A 16,846-nucleotide genomic window follows, 5' to 3' on the forward strand; every position below is an offset into this window, starting at 1 on the left:
CCCACTCGGTAATACACATCACTATAAGCCTTGCAAGCATTGTAACTAATGAGTTAGTTGCGGGATGATGTACTATGGAACGAGTAAAGAGACTTGCCAGTAACGAGATTGAACTAGGTATTGAGATACCGACGATCGAATCTCGGGCATGTAACATACCGATGACAAAGGGAACAATGTATGTTGTTATGCGGTTTGACCGATAAAGATCTTCGTAGAATATGTAGGAGCCAATATGAGTATCCAGGTTCTGCTATCGGTTATTGACTGGAGACATGTCTCGGTCATGTCTACATAGTTCTCGAACCCATAGGGTCCGCACGCTTAACGTTCGGTGACGATTTGTATTATGAGTTTATGTGTTTTGATGTACCGAAGGTAGTTCGGAGTCCCGGATGAGATCGGGGACATGACGAGGAGTCTCAAAATGGTCTAGATGTAAAGATCGATATATTGGACGACTATATTCGAACATCGGAAAGGTTCCGAGTGATTCGGGTATTTTTCGGAGTACCGGAGAGTTACGAGAATTCGCCGGGGAGTATATGCGCCTTATTGGGCTTTAGGGGAAAGAGAGATGAGAGGTTGTGCGCCCCCCAATGCTTAGTCCGAATTGGACTTAGGGGGAAGGGCGGCGCCCCCTCCTTCCTTCTCTTCTCTTTTCCCTTTCCTTCTCTCCTACTCCTACTACTTGGAAGGGCTCCTAGTTTTACTAGGAAAGGGGGAATCCTACTCCCGGTGGGAGTAGGACTCCCCTAGGGCGCGCCATAGAGAGGGCCAACCCTCCCCTCCTCTACTCCTTTATATACGGGGAGGGGGCACCCCTTGGAGACACAACAATTGATCATTGATCTTTTAGCCGTGTGCGGTGCCCCCCTCCACCATAATCCACTTCGGTCATATCGTAGCAGTGCTTAGGCGAAGCCCTGCGTCGGTAGCATCATCATCACCGTCATCACGCCATCGTGCTGACGGAACTCTCCCTCGAAGCTCTGCTGGATCAGAGTTCATGGGACGTCATCGAGCTGAACGTGTGCTGAACTCGGAGGTGTCGTGCGTTCGGTACTTGGATCGGTTGGATCATGAAGACGTACGACTACATCAACCGCGTTGTGCTAATGCTTCCGCTTTCGGTCTAAGAGGGTACGTGGGCACGCTCTCCCCTCTCATTGCTATGCATCACCATGATCCTGCGTGTGCGTAGGATTTTTTTTGAAATTACTACGTTCGCCAACACATTATGCTAAGCTAATGGATGGGTCTTGTCCATCACATCATTCTCTAATGATGTGATCCCATTCATCAAATGACAACACATGTCCATGGCTAGGAAACTTAACCATCTTTGATTAACGAGCTAGTCAAGTAGAGGCATACTAGGGACACTCTGTTTGTCTATGTATTCACACATGTACTAAGTTTCCGGTTAATACAATTCTAGCATGAATAATAAACATTTATCATGATATAAGGAAATATAAATAACAACTTTATTATTGCCTCTAGGGCATATTTTCTTCACCTTGTGGGTCCCGCGGAGCTCCTCTAAACCCTAATCTTTGGCCTATAAATTCCCAAATATCCCCAAACCACCAGAAGCGTCCACAAAAAATACTTTTCCGCTGTCGCAAGCCTCTATTCCCGTGAGATCCCGTCTTGGGGCCTTTTCTGGCAATCTGCCAGAGGGGGGTTCGATCATGGAGGGCATCTACATCATCCCTATTGCCCTTTCGATGAAGCGTGAGTCATTTACCTCAGACCTACGGGTCCATAGCTAGTAGCTAGATGGCTTCTTCTCTCTCTATGATCTTCAGTACCATGTTCTCCTCGATGTTCTTGGAGTTCTGTCCGATGTAATATTCTTTTGCGGTGTGTTTGTCGAGATCCGATTAATTGTGGATTTATGATCATATTATCTATGAATATTATTTGAATCTTCTCTAAATTCTTATATGCATGATTTGATATCTTTGTATTTCTCTTCGAATTATCGGTTTGGTTTGGCCAACTAGATTAGTATTTCTTACAATGGGAGAGGTGCTTAGTTCTGGGTTCAATCTTGCGGTGTCCTCACCCAATGACAAAGTAGGGGTAGTGAGGCATGCATTTGTATTGTTGCCATCAAGGATAAAAAGATGGGGTTTTCGTCATATTGCTTGAGTTTGTCCCTCTACATCATGTCATCTTACTTAAAGGCGTTACTCTGTTCTTTATGAACTTAATACTCTAGATGCATGTTGAATAGCGGTCGATGTGTGGAGTAATAGTAGTAGATGCAGAATCGTTTCGGTCTACTTGACACGGATGTGATGCCGATATGCATAATCATTGCCTTAGATATCGTCATAACTTTCGCTTTTCTATCAATTGCTCGATAGTAATTTGTTCACCCATCATATTATTTTTCTTCAAGAGAGAAGCCTCTAGTGAAACCTATGGCCCCTGAATCTATTTTCCATCATATATTTTCAGATCTATAAACCACCAAAAATACCTTGCTGTAATTTATTTAATTTACTTTGTTTTACGTTTTAGTAATCTTTTATATCTATCTCTATCATATCTCATCCTTGCAAGTGACCGTGAAGGGATTGACAACCCCTTTATCGCGTTGGGTGCAAGTGTTTGATTGTTTGTGCAGGTGCATAGATTGGAGACTTGCTTATACCTCCTACTAGATTGATACCTTGGTTCTCAAAACTGAGGGAAATACTTATCTCTACTTTGCTGCATCACCCTTTCCTCTTCAAGGAAAAAACCAACGCAAGCTCAAGAAGTAACACACGACACTTAGCAGGAATCAATGTCCTAAGACAGTTGATGAGCATGTGTAGATGACTGGAGCTCCATATGCCTAGGCAACTTGATCCATCATGTATGCTATGACATGTAGAAGACCAAATGTTTCTTATGCGCTAACTGTTAGTAGAAGGTACCAAAGTGATCCCGAAGTGGCTCACTGTTAAAAATATTCTTAAGTACCTTAGAAGAACAAAGGACATGATCATTGTCTATGGAGGAGATGAAGAGCTTGTTGTAAATGGTTACACCTCTGTAGATGAAGAGCTCACTGATAATTTCTCCATTGCCACCTCTGTATCTGTTCTTTATATCTGCAACGACTTGCTTGGCGTCGAAAGTGATGACCAAATGATGCAACTAGAGATCCTTCACCAAGGCAAGGGCCTCTCTACATGTGATAGTTTCCAGGGTCGATGGATCATCGACTCCTCCAATAACCAGTGAAGAACCGCCAAGATAATTTCCTTGTCTATCCCGATAAAATGCAGCCCCAACTCCTCCTCTCCTCCTTAGCACACTGGCATCAACATGTATCTTTGTGTAGCCCTCTAGTGGTGCCTTGGGGCGATGCGGGCGAGCCCCACTGAAGCCAACGGCTTGAGTCGCTTCTGGTTTCTTTTCCTTAAGCATTTCCAGTTCACTAATGAACATTGCGACAAACGCATGTATCGACTGGGGGTTCTGAAACACCCCTTCATGGATTGCTTTGCGGCTTGCCGACCACAACGCCCAGAGGGTAACAGGAAGTAGGACAAAGAGGTCATGAGGCAGCTCCTCCATGAGAGTAAACAACCAACACTTTGCATTAAGTTCTGTAGTTGTAGTTATTTTATGCGCCAGCTCTTCATCTGCTAACACCCACGTGCATCTCGACATGGTGCAATCTACTAATGCGTGTCTCCACGAGTCTGGTGCCCCGCACAACCTGCATGTTGTAGTGCCGGATATGTCTATGAGCAATCACGTCTTCGGCTGACAGCGAATGTTTAGACAAACGCCAAAGGAACATCCTAACCTTGCCCGTGACCTGCGTTTTTCATAAATACTTCCATGAACCTTCATCACTATTTGTACCGGACGAGCCGACATCACCGTTCAACCAAGCTTGCCACCTTGTTTTTGTGGCCACTAACGTTTTATAAGGTGACTTAACTGAGAAGCATTCATTCCTCTCAAATTTTGAGCACCAAAAATATGCCAGGTTTCGTGTACACACGGGGATCCCCATAATAACCTTTGCATCCATAGGCATGAATATTTGTTCAATGTGTTTGTTTATCCATGTTGTGGAAGTGGCGTCGATGAGATCGGAAACTAGTTCCAGTGGGTTGGGTACTAGACATCTATAAGGCATCTTAATGGTCTCTCTGCTACCTATTCGTTTTATTAATCCTTTCTCTAGGATATGCCAGCCCTCAACAATAGCTAGCTCTGCACACTTGGCTCGGGTGACCTCCAAGTGTTGCATCAAGAACAATGGCATCTGAATAATATATACTCTTTAGCAGACGTGCACCAAGAGATTCAGAGTGTTGAAGTAAGCGCCACGCCTGCTTGGCTAACATTGCCAAATTAAACAATTCAAAATCCTTAAAGTCGAGACCACCCATACCTTTTGGCTTTGTCATTGATTTGGAGGAGACCCTTTGCTTTGAGTAAGAACATCTTTCTCCTCATATTTTGTTATGCCTGAATGGGCTTTATTTTTGGTAGGTTTTCTTACTGGGTGGGCCGGATCAGCAGAAAATCATGCCCACCATTAGACCCGGCCCACCATCTTACATGAAAGAGAAGAGGTGCCCATCCGTGTCCTCCGTTATAAAACCACCACTTCCTGGGAGCGAGGTGCCCTAACAAATCGCGCAGCCACCGGTCTCCCCTCACCGCGAGCAAGTGGCGGCGAGCCTCACGCTCGCCTCCCTCCCCGCAACCCACAAGACAACCCAGCCCCGACCCCGAGGGGAAGAACCAAAGCACCCGCGACGAGCGCACGCGTAGCAGCCCAACCGCAGCCATGGCCGTCTCCGATAGGTCGCGCAACGCGCTGCTCCCCAGCTTCCTCTACGCGGCCCCCTCCGCCGCCGCCGCCTCCACCCCTTTCTCTGCGGCCGCTGGCATTGGTGGCCGCGGGCTCGTCGCACCGTCCCATGCGGCGGCGACGAGGCCGGCGGCGTGGGCGCGGGCGCCTAGCGAGCCGTCCCGGAAGATCGAGATGTACTCGCCCGCCTTCTACGCGGCGTGCACGGCCGGTGGCATCACCAGCTGCGGGCTCACGCACATGACCGTCACGCCCCTCGACCTCGTCAAGTGCAACATGCAGGTAAGCTTCTATTAGAGCCTTCTTGTCCCCGCGGTGCGTCAATGTATCCCTGATATAAACGAATGATATACCGGAGGCTGGTTAGGTTCTGATCGCGTGCGTTTGTCTCCAATGCATAATGCGTCTGGAGTATGCTACGTAGCATATCCTATGCGTTATGTGGTTCTGTTGTCAATGGATTCGTACACATCGCATATTATTACATCAGTTTGTCTTATGATTCCTGTACGTGATGCTATCTGGGCTAAAATGGTCCTGACAATGTGTTTGTTAACTGCTTGTGGATATTTCTATTTGGTTGGGCGGGATACTGCAAAGCTGCTTGTCCGTAGACCCAGGGTTGGATCATGTAATTGTTTACATTTGTTACATTTTCAGCAATTAACTGTTGTTGCGGACCAACTGTGAATGATTTGTGTATGCGTGCGTGTGTGTTTTGTAGGCGCAATTGATCGCCCTCCTATGTTTTATCATTGTACGGAACCAGTTAGTAATGAAATGTCACTTTGCCTGTTTTATTAGATTGATCCAGCCAAGTACAAGAGCATCTCTTCTGGATTTGGTGTTCTCTTGAAAGAGCAAGGGGCAAAGGGTTTCTTCAGAGGCTGGGTGCCTACTTTGATTGGTTACAGTGGTCAAGGCGCCTGCAAATTTGGTTTCTACGAGTTCTTCAAGAAGTATTACTCAGATATTGCTGGACCTGAGAATGCAGTCAAGTACAAGACTTTGATCTATCTTGCTGGCTCTGCTTCGGCTGAGGTTATTGCAGATGTTGCCCTCTGCCCTATGGAGGCTGTGAAGGTTCGTGTGCAGACACAGCCTGGTTTTGCAAAAGGTTTATCTGATGGGCTACCTAAGTTTGTCAAGGCTGAAGGATATGCTGGGTAAGTCAAGGCAAGTGACTGAAACATTGAAATCTATTGTTCTCTGTAACTGTAATCTCACTCTTCTGAAACAATGCTGGGTATGCAGATTGTACAAGGGAATTGTTCCTCTCTGGGGCCGTCAAATTCCATGTAAGTATCTACTATCTACTCCCTGCTCTGTTGTCACCATGAATCCAGATTGCTTTCCTTAGGAGACATTTGCTAGTTGCTACTCTAAATCATATAATGTTTGGGCAGTGGGCACCCTACTAGACAGTCGCTACTCTTAATAATATAATAAATGTCGAAAACTAAATTTATTTGAAGAATGTAATAACCAAGTTGCTCTGTTATTGACGCATAAGTTGTGCCCCCTAGAGTGCATATGGTGATAGGAGTGTTACTTCTGCTATCAGGGATACAGTGGAGTGCACTAATCATGCCTTATTATATTCTTGATTTTTGAACATGGTACTATACATTCACGTAATTAAGGGAGCCTAATTATTTGCATGGACATCACAGTCATGCATTTAATTGCACACAGTTCCTCTTGAGATCATAGTATGATTTCCAAGATTTTATGTGTGCATATATTGATATTTCCACACTGCTTGAGCTATACCCATTAAACTGGGCATAGGCTCCAATGGAGTGGTGTACACTATTTATGGACAATGGTCTCATTTCTTGCCGGTGACAAATCTTATTGTCTTTAACATACAGTGATATCATGCATTTTCATCATCGCTTTAAGTCTTTTAAGTGTTACACTTCAATTTACAACTGTCTTGTGTGTGTGCAATTCTAGTATATTTTCGCTAGAATTTTTGTGGCACATTGTTCCTGTTATTCGTGAAATCATACTATGATTTCCAAGATTATATACGTGCATATATAGATTTTCCACACTGCTTGAATTCTCTCTGCTGTTCTGAAGTGAAAGTCCAATTAAGTACTAGCATATATTTATGTGTGGGTAGCAACCTCCCAACATTTTTTTCATTTGTTAAAACATTCTTTCATGGTAACCCCAGTATGGTTTTTTCTTGAATATTAACTCTGTTGCACATAGTCATGTTCTTCTCGAAGTCACACAATGATTTTCGAGATATATTTGTGCATATACAGAATTTTCACACTGCTTGAGTTATCTCTGTTATACTAGAGCGAAACTCCAATTACGTGGCGTACATGTTTGTTAAGATTTTACTTTTTGTTTGTTAACACATCTTTCATTGGGACTCAAGTATAGTTTTTTCTAGAATATTAACTCTTCGTTGCACATAGTATTGTTCTTCTTGAAATCACGCAATGACTTTCAGGATTTATTTTGTGCATACACAGAATTTTCACACTGCTTGAGTTATCTCTGTTATACTAGAGTGAAACTCCAATTACGTGGCGTACATGTTTGTTAAGATATTGCTTTTTGTTTGTTAACACATCTTTCATTGGGACTTCAGTATAGTTTTTTTCTAGAATATTAACTCTTCGTTGCACATAGTATTGTTCTTCTTGAAATCACGCAATGATTTTCAAGATATATTTGTGCATACACAGAATTTTCACACTGCTTGAGTTATCTCTGTTATACTAGAGCGAAACTCCAATTACGTGGCGTACATGTTTGTTAAGATATTACTTTTTGTTTATTAACACATCTTTCATTGGGACTTCAGTATAGTTTTTTCTAGAATATTAACTCTTCGTTGCACACAGTATTGTTCTTCTTGAAATCACGCAATGACTTCCAAGATTTATTTGTGCATACACAAAATTTTCACACTGCTTGAGTTCTCTCCGTTGTACTAGAGTGAAACTCCAATTACGTGGCGTACATGTTTGTTAAGATAGATTGCTTTGTTTATTAACACATCTTTCATTGGAACTTCAGTATAGTTTTTTTCTGGAATATTAACTCTTCGTTGCACATAGTATTCTTCTTGAAATCACGCAATGGTTTTCAAGATTTATTTGTGCATACACAGAATTTTCACACTGCTTGAGTTCTCTCTGTTGTACTAGAGCGAAACTCCAATTACGTGGCATACATGTTTGTTAAGATAGATTATTTACTTTTATGCTATGAGAATTTGCCGCTCTTTGGTGTTTCCGTACACATTTATCTTTGGTTGTTAGCACTTGAGCTTTATTACGCTTACGCAAAAAGTCAAATACTAATAATATTGCCTTGAATCGGGACTTGCAAGTTGCAACTGTTTAAATGTGCGTAATTCTGAGACCACACTGATTTTACATATTTTGTTTGCCTGCACAAATATTGCACCCTACTTGTGTCACTCTGGTGTTGTGAAACTAGACTCCACTGGAGTGTTCTGCATTAGACAAATATTTATGATGCCTGCCTCAAAGCAGGCGAACACGATGTCCCAAAAAAAGAAGCTGCAGTATAGTTGTTTCTTAGTTTCATTTCTTTTGTTTCTGTTTGCTCCTTTTACCTTTTATGTAGGCAGCTAGAGCTAGACTCCAATTAGGTGAATTCTGAACTACTCCCTCTGTAAAGAAATATAAAGAGCAAATGGAAATAGTAACAGCACCATTGCTGTTGTGGTTTTCTGTTGTCTCCTTGTTTCTGGCATAGCCATGGTCAAGTCAATAGTAATGGAGAATTACTTGCAGTTTAGATTATTTTTCCTTTTGGTAGATTGGTTATGTATATTATTCTTTTGCTTCAACACTGAACACTGGAGATGTGGTAGTCTGCAGCGCGATCAAACTACTAGCTTAATCAGCATCTGATCATTTTGTAAAATGCAGACACTATGATGAAATTTTCCTCCTTCGAGACGATTGTTGAGATGATCTACAAGTACACAATTCCTGCCCCCAAGAGCGAGTGCAGCAAGTCTCTCCAGCTCGGAGTGAGCTTTGCAGGGGGTTACGTTGCTGGAGTGTTGTGCGCAATAGTTTCGCACCCAGCTGACAACCTTGTTTCATTCCTCAACAATGCCAAGGGAGCAACTGTGGGCGACGTGAGCTTTCCTACCTTGTAACTCAAGTCATTGGCCACCTTTTATGTTTGTCTTGGTTTTGTTTCTTATTACAGTAGTATATATTTTTTGCGTGTGCAGGCTGTGAAGAAACTTGGTCTGTGGGGTCTGTTTACTCGTGGTCTCCCTCTGCGTATCGTGATGATTGGTACCCTCACTGGAGCTCAGTGGGGCATCTATGATGCTTTCAAAGTCATGGTTGGACTGTAAGTATTCCATTTTTGTTGGTCCTCGTGCGCATTGGGCCAGCTATTAGTCTTGCTCAGGGTAACTTACCCTAAAAAAACCTTAATTGTGCTTTGGCTTGTGCAGGCCAACTACTGGTGGAGTTGCTCCGACTCCTGCTGCCGCTGGAGAGCAGCTCAAGGGCTGAAGCTTTGATTCTATACTGCATATAATATCTGACAAGACTTTTTGGCGCCGAATTGGATGAGATGACGAAATAGCTCATCTTTCATCCTTTTAAGAGCAAAATTTGATTTTTTTTTCAGGACTGCCTAGCCGCGGCCCTGGTAATTAGAAGTCCAAGACAGTTTAGGAACAATTTTCGGCACATGATCGTCTGGTTTAGGACGATTGCCTGGAACCATAGCATACGTTGCCCATTTTTTTGAATTGTTATTATATGTCTCAGCTAATCCTGGCAATAAAAGCTGTAATTAAGCGCTTGCTTAGGGTTATATATTGCTGGACTGGCTTCACCATCTTGTTGTTACATTGCTGTGTTTTGAGTCTGCTGTGTTAGAAGGTGTTGTTGCGATCTCGCGGAAAATGCGCAGAGCAACACTGCAATTGACTTACTGGCGCCCGATCGTTCATCAACCAAGCAAACCGCCATTGTCGGCAATGCGCGTCTGGGTACTTCGTACAGCTGTTGTACCGTCGACCAAGTAAAAACCAAGCGTAGGGTTGTTCTACAGTCGACCAAGTAAGAAAGGTTTGAAACAAGGCGCTATTTTCGTACGTAGTAGAATGGCAAGATATGCTGGAGCGTCGCTCTCTGAAACAGACGCCCGGCACTTCCTCAAAAATAATAATAAAATGAAACAGACGCCCGGCACTTCCTCAAAAAAAATAATAAAATGAAACAGACGCCCGGCAAGAGAAGGGATGAAGCCATACGCCAAGCAGGAAAAAGATCTCCGGACTCGTATGAAATACCAAGCTGCCACGTCTCATCGCCTGCTTCTCTAGTTAGTCTCCCGATCCCATGTGGCAGCCTACTGCTGCTACACAGAGGCACGCAACGCAAACTCTGTATGTAGCATCTGCAAATATAGAACGAAAGATTACTCCATACCGCATGGTTAGCGTGGCTGAATGGAGGAAAGACCCGCAGACACATGGCATGGAATCAACGAAAAAAATATGAGAATATGAAACAACGAAATACAACTTTATTAGAAAAATAAGGCCTTGTATAACTCTTGCATGAATACAGGGGGTTGTGTCGATTCTAATAATCCAACTTTGAGTTGTCAATAATCTAAAATGGGTAACACCGTAACAGTGAGTTGTTTTACTCGGTAGCTTTTAGTACTAATAACTACCTTTGCACAACGGTATAAACTTTGGCACCCTGTGTTACGCGCGCAGAAGATGGCAGGCCAGGATGATCAGTCCGATCCGACCTTCCAAATGGAATCCAGCGACTGGCTGCGGTTCGTCCTCCTCTCGGTCGCTCACCACCACCAGTCAGTCCCCTCCCCTTCCCCTTCACAGCTTCACTCCCTCTCCCCCTTCCACAGCCGAGAGTTCTAGAAGCCAACCATAACACTTCCCCTCCGGCCACAGCCTCTCCATTCTCCTTGGGCAATCCCGCGGTAGCGAGCTCGACTCGATCGGACCAGCGGGGTCCATGCCCATGGCGCTCCTCTCCGCCACCTCCCCCGCCAAGACGCTCTTCTGCCACGAGGAGCAGTACCCGGCGCAGAGCGGCCTCCTCCTCTCGGCCCCGCAGTCCAGGAAACAGAGGGCGCGCACCAGCGCCAGGCTGGTGGCGGCAATGCGCCCGGCGGGCGCGGCCGCCACGGAGACGGCCTCTACGGCGGGGGCGACCAGGAGCGGGAAGCCTCGCGTGCTGGTGGCGGGCGGCGGCATCGGGGGCCTGGTGCTGGCGCTGGCGGCCCGGCGCAAGGGGTACGACGTGACGGTGTTCGAGCGGGACATCAGCGCGGTGCGCGGGGAGGGGCAGTACCGCGGGCCCATCCAGATCCAGAGCAACGCGCTGGCGGCGCTGGAGGCCATCGACATGTCCGTGGCCGAGGAGGTCATGCGCGAGGGCTGCGTCACCGGCGACCGCATCAACGGCCTCGTCGACGGCATCTCCGGCTCATGGTACGTCCGTCCAACTCGACTCAAATCAGCCGTGCCTTGCCTGCTTATCAACCGCTGCTCACCTGCTCTCTCCCTGCCTGTCGCTTGCTTGTTGTGCCTTGGCCGTTGCGGCACTGCTAGTAATAAGTGGGCAACGTGCGCAAACCGATTCCACTGCTGATCCCGCGACCTCCACCGCGCACCCAGACGAGACGAGACGGCGCCGCCCCACCCGGCCGGGCAACAATGAAATGAAAAGAGCCTGCGCGCGGCGGCTTCCCGTTCGCCCGTAGGCGTGCCCACACGGCCGCCCAAACGCACCGAGGAGGCCACCACCACCAATCCTGGACTGGACTCCTTTTCTCACCACCACGGGACACCCACGTACACCACCGACTCGGCTCACCTCCGGGCTCCGGCACAGGAGAAATCCATTCCTCCGTTTCCGTGCCCGGTCCGTGGTGTCGGCCCGCATAACAAAATGGGAAAAATTCGCTATCCGGGCACGGCACGGCGCGTCGGTACGGTACAGCCCCCCCTCTGCCGGGTTGCGCCCAATGAATCCATGTTCGCGAGTACCGGTGCCCGGCGGTCTCATCCCCATCCCATGTGTCTCTCGCCTAGTAGCTGCCCCATCCCATGTGTCTCTCGCCTAGTAGCTGCCCCATCCCGATCGCCAGGCTAAAATAGCCAGCCTCCCGGGGACGTCTTCTCCTTCTCCTTCTGTGAAGCCAGCCTGACTGACTGCCCATTTGGAGCTCCCTCCAGAGCATGTCCACTGAGACTTTTTAGAGAAAGAAGAAGGAAGAGTCAACCCAACGCTGAACGGCAGCGAGCATACTCTGCTTATCACAAGCTCCACAGCTTCCACTTCCTGGCTGCTTGTCTACTGTCGCCAATTCCTCATGCCATGCTCCAGCTGCACGCGAGTGTCTCCCACGGCGATCTCCGCCACCTCTTCCTCCTCCCGGACAGTGCTCCGCATACTCCCCTTCCGCTCCCCGCGCGCGCCGTATGGACGCCGGCTCTGCCTTTCTGGCTCCGTACGGTGCACTGCGGAGGTCGTTGACGCGGCAATGCACGCGCCCAAGGCGACGGGGCCAAAGCCGCGCGTCCTGGTCGCCGGCGGGGGGATCGGCGGCCTCACCTTCGCGCTCGCGGCCAGGCGGAAGGGCTTCCAGGTGCTCGTGCTGGAGAGGGACATGAGCGCCGTCCGCGGGGAGGGCAAGTACCGGGGCCCCATCCAGCTGCAGAGCAACGCGCTCGCCGTCCTCGAGGCCGTCGACATGCCCGCCGCCGACCAGATCATGGACGCCGGATGCATCACCGGCGACCGCGTCAACGGGATCGTCGACGGCATCTCCGGCTCCTGGTCGGTACTAATCACGTCCCGCTTCCACTCACACGAGCAGCCCACTGCTTGGTTGCTTGTTGGGATCATGAACTACTACCAAGGATTTGTCCGCTTGCGCCTAAAAATGTTGGGATTTCTCTCTGGCATCAAGTTCTTGTGCAAGCTAGCCTAACAAGACTCTGTTCACGTGGTACAGTGCACTATCGCCACTTGGTACAACCCGATTGGTAGCAGTTCATGCTCACCTGCTTTAGTACGCCATACCATGGCAATTAGTACAGCTCACACTTGATTGGTTAATCGTAGTAGACCTACAATTAGTCAATGATAGCAACACGAGCGAATGAATAACACAATGTAATTTGTTGCTTACTTATCGATGTTGATTTGTATAATTAAATTACATGTAGAGTACTTAGTTGTGCTTATTCTACTGCATATTTGAATTTGCTAGTTGATCAGCTTCAAGATTCATTTGACTGAGCCATGTTGGTATGCAGGTACATCAAGTTTGATACCTTCACTCCTGCGGCTGACAGAGGGCTCCCGGTCACAAGGGTCATTAGCCGCATGACGCTGCAGCAGATTCTTGCCCGTGCTGTCGGCGACGACGCTATAATGAACGATTGCCACGTTGTCGACTTTACTGATGATGGCAACAAGGTGAATCATCAATTCAGTTGTCTTTGAGTGGCCATCTCCGTGCAAAACTGGTTCTCAATGTTATTGAAAAAGTCCAATGTTTGTTTGTAACATTCACCGGATAAGTGCAGGTTACCGCGATATTGGAGGATGGCCGGAAATTTGAAGGTGATCTCTTGGTTGGAGCAGATGGCATATGGTCAAAGGTAATGCAGTCAGTTGCCTTTTCAAAAACAGGATCAAAGTTGACCTTAATAGAGATTTATCTTTTTGAGGGACCTGAATTAATATTTACTTCATTGGATAGGTGAGGAAGTCGCTTTTTGGCGAAACGGATGCATCTTATTCAGAATACACTTGCTACACCGGAATTGCAGACTTTGTGCCTCCTGATATTGACACAGTCGGGTATGTGGCTCAGATCTGAGAAATAAGTGCTGTCATTTCCTCTGATTGGAAATACTAATGCGCTTCCCCTTCTTCCTCTGTGAAGGTACCGAGTGTTTCTTGGTCACAAACAATATTTCGTCTCTTCAGATGTTGGTGGTGGTAAAATGCAGTGGTATGCATTTCACAAGGAACCTGCTGGTGGTACCGATCCTGAGAATGGTGAGTGTCCAGAGGGAAGGTTTTGCACTAAGTTAGTTAAATGTTACCTTCCTCTATAGTCTATGATGCCAATGAGGGACATATAGTTGATAGGCATTGCCTATGTGCTTGTCATCCATGCATCCACTAATGCTGTATATTGACAGGCAAAAAGAACAGACTGCTCGAGATATTTAGCGGTTGGTGTGATAATGTCATAGATCTGCTAAATGCAACTGAGGAGGAAGCAATTCTTCGCCGGGATATATACGATCGGCCACCTACTATCAACTGGGGGAAAGGTCGTGTCACCTTGCTTGGTGACTCTGTCCATGCTATGCAGCCAAATCTGGGACAGGGTGGTTGCATGGCTATCGAGGTACATAATTACTTAGCCATGCGTATGATATCATTGTCATTATCAGAAATTCAGCATGGTGGATAGGTTTCCTGCCTTGGTGTTGTGAGATACAGTACTCGCTGATCAATAACTTGTCACTTGTTATAGGATGGTTACCAGCTACTTGCTGCTCTAAAATAACTTGTCACTTGTTATAGGATGGTTACCAGCTGGCTGTAGAGCTTGAGAAGGCCTGGGAAGAGAGTGTCAAGTCTAGAACTCCTGTGGACGTTATTTCCTCCTTGAGGAGGTAACTATTTCTTTCCTTGTGTTGTACTCGTAGCATGTTAGTTTGTTCAGATGGTATTGCTTTTAGCATCCAGTAGAATACTAACAGAATCCAATTCCAAAGCTGCCCTATTATTATGTCCTTGGTAAGTCTGACTGATGGGCATGGTATTTGTTTGCATGTTTGTCTGCAGTTATGAGAAGGAGAGAAAGCTACGTGTTGCTATCATACATGGATTGGCAAGAATGGCGGCAATCATGGCTACCACTTACAGACCATATCTAGGTGTGGGTCTGGGACCTTTGTCGGTAAGTCAAGAACTACACAGCTTTGTACTTCTAAACATATTTAGTTGGTTTTTGTCTCTCGGCCTGATTAAAACTGCTTGTTGAGTTGGCCACCCGTGATTTTATTGGACATATGAAGCAAGGTTTAAAACTAGATTACCTGCTTCATAAGAGTATTATCAAACAATGCAGACTAAAATTACTATATGGATATTTGTCACATGTAGTTTTTGACAAAGTTGAGGATACCGCATCCTGGAAGAGTTGGCGGCAGATTTTTCATCAAGGTTGGAATGCCTTTGATGCTGAGCTGGATTTTAGGTGGCAACAGGTGATTCTTTTGAGCTATAAGTTTGTTTCCATTTCGAGCTCATAAGTAAATAGTGCTATACTTTTTAATGGAATTTGTAAATACAGAACAATATTTGATTTTCATTAGGGTTAGATACCTTCTCACCATGCACAGAAGGACTTCCCAATTGTCTCTTCTTACTCACCATCTATTAATCATGATGGAAATACGATATGAATATTGTTTTTGATATGCAGCTCAAAGCTGGAAGGAAGACCGTTAAGTTGCCGGCTTTCTGACAAGGTATATTTCTAAAAGACATGTAAACACTAATAACTACTACAAAACAAGATAACTATTTGAAAATCTCTGACATTTAGCATCCCACTGTAGGCAAGCAACCAGCTTGGTCGATGGTTTCAGGATGACGATGCATTGGAACAAGCTATGGGTGGAGAGTAAGTTCATTGCCTATCCTCTGGTTTCATTTTGAACCAGACATGTTCTGCATACTACTTTCAGCGCCTTTGAAAAGAGTAGTTATTTGAGTGACACTATTCACAGGTGGTACCTCTTCCCTATGAGCTCTGGAGGCGACTCTGCCTTGCAGCCCATTCGTTTGATCAGGGATGAACAGAGGACACTCTCTATTGGGTAGGTGTACATAGCAAAAATATTTCTCTTTATACAGCACTTTTTTCCTCAAGGCGTTGCAGAATAAAACAAATGTCTCTTTTTCTTGGCAGAAGCAAACCAGATCCGAGCAATTCTGATTCTTCGTTGTCGTTCCCCTTGCCACAAGTAAGTTATTAAGATGATATGTGGCAAATTTTTAGTGTAACCCGTTTAATCCTCAAAATTGCACACATGGCTGCATTTTCCTTTGTCGATAAACTTGTTAACTTCCCTTTGATCTGTTGAACTTCCTTGCAGGTATCAGAGATCCATGCTACTATCACATGCAAGAATAAGGGTTTCTATTTGACCGATCTGGGAAGCGAGCACGGTACATGGTTTAACGAGTAAGTTCTGAGAGCAGCCTGATTCCACTCTCTTGCTCCAGAAGTCGAAACTTTACAATGTTAACCCGTTCTCTTGCGTGTGGAATCTCCAGCAACGAAGGCAGACGCTACCGGTTACCTCCAAACTTCCCAGTTCGTTTCCACCCTTCCGATGCCATCGAATTTGGCTCAGACAAGAAGGTAGCCATATCCTGTTCTCCATATCTTTCTTACCTTTGCTTCCTATCTGCCCGATGATCCAGTCAATCATGATTCGTCGTGGAATGCCCACTTCTGGATTCAGAACTCTGATCAGTTTGTGCAAATTTGCAGGCCATGTTCCGGGTGAAGGTGCTGAGCACGCTTCCGTACGACTCCGCGAGAGGAGGGGGAGAAGTTCTGCAGGCAGCATGAGTGGGGACTTCAACGACCCCTTGTCACCAGCCACTGTACAGCATTCTTCAGTAAACAGCCGACACTGCATCATGGAAAGAAAAAGAATTGTAACTTTTGCACTCATCCAGATACCCAAAGCAGGATTTTGAGTAGCTTCTGACAGAATTACTACGTTGCAGTTCTACGAAAAAGAACTGAGGGTGTACAATAGGGTAGGCAATTTTTAGCTGTTGCCACTGTAATACTGTACCTAGTACAGTACATTGTTGTGCCTATTAACACGTGTTCATACTGAAAGATAGAAATATTGCGTAATCAAGCCGAAGGCAATTATAGCAT

General features: G+C 45.9%; 2 protein-coding genes across 3 annotated transcripts; both read left to right on the plus strand.

Annotated features, from left to right (window-relative positions):
• Positions 1–4,656: 4,656 nt before the first annotated feature.
• On the plus strand, positions 4,657–9,717 carry LOC123189353 (mitochondrial phosphate carrier protein 3, mitochondrial). Its single transcript, XM_044601746.1, has 6 exons — positions 4,657–5,122; positions 5,645–6,006; positions 6,095–6,138; positions 8,770–8,984; positions 9,084–9,208; positions 9,315–9,717. The coding sequence occupies exons 1-6, from the start codon at positions 4,817–4,819 to the stop codon at positions 9,373–9,375; spliced, it is 1,113 nt and encodes a 370-aa protein (XP_044457681.1). The 5' UTR covers positions 4,657–4,816; the 3' UTR covers positions 9,376–9,717.
• A 970-nt stretch (positions 9,718–10,687) lies between these two features.
• Positions 10,688–16,822, plus strand: LOC542878 (zeaxanthin epoxidase, chloroplastic). 2 transcript variants are annotated; one of them, XM_044601747.1, is made up of 16 exons: positions 10,688–11,339; positions 13,173–13,335; positions 13,446–13,520; positions 13,622–13,722; positions 13,808–13,923; positions 14,070–14,281; positions 14,461–14,552; positions 14,725–14,839; positions 15,046–15,149; positions 15,368–15,413; positions 15,504–15,568; positions 15,675–15,764; positions 15,857–15,911; positions 16,044–16,132; positions 16,225–16,312; positions 16,445–16,822. In XM_044601747.1, the coding sequence occupies exons 1-16, from the start codon at positions 10,861–10,863 to the stop codon at positions 16,523–16,525; spliced, it is 1,971 nt and encodes a 656-aa protein (XP_044457682.1). In that variant the 5' UTR covers positions 10,688–10,860; the 3' UTR covers positions 16,526–16,822. The 2 variants fall into 2 exon arrangements, with proteins under 2 accessions (XP_044457682.1, XP_044457683.1); XM_044601748.1 differs by lacking the exon at positions 10,688–11,339 and adding an exon at positions 11,986–12,690.
• Positions 16,823–16,846: the final 24 nt, after the last annotated feature.

Source organism: Triticum aestivum, chromosome 2A (assembly GCF_018294505.1).
Source record: "Triticum aestivum cultivar Chinese Spring chromosome 2A, IWGSC CS RefSeq v2.1, whole genome shotgun sequence".
NCBI classification, from domain to species: domain Eukaryota; kingdom Viridiplantae; phylum Streptophyta; class Magnoliopsida; order Poales; family Poaceae; genus Triticum; species Triticum aestivum.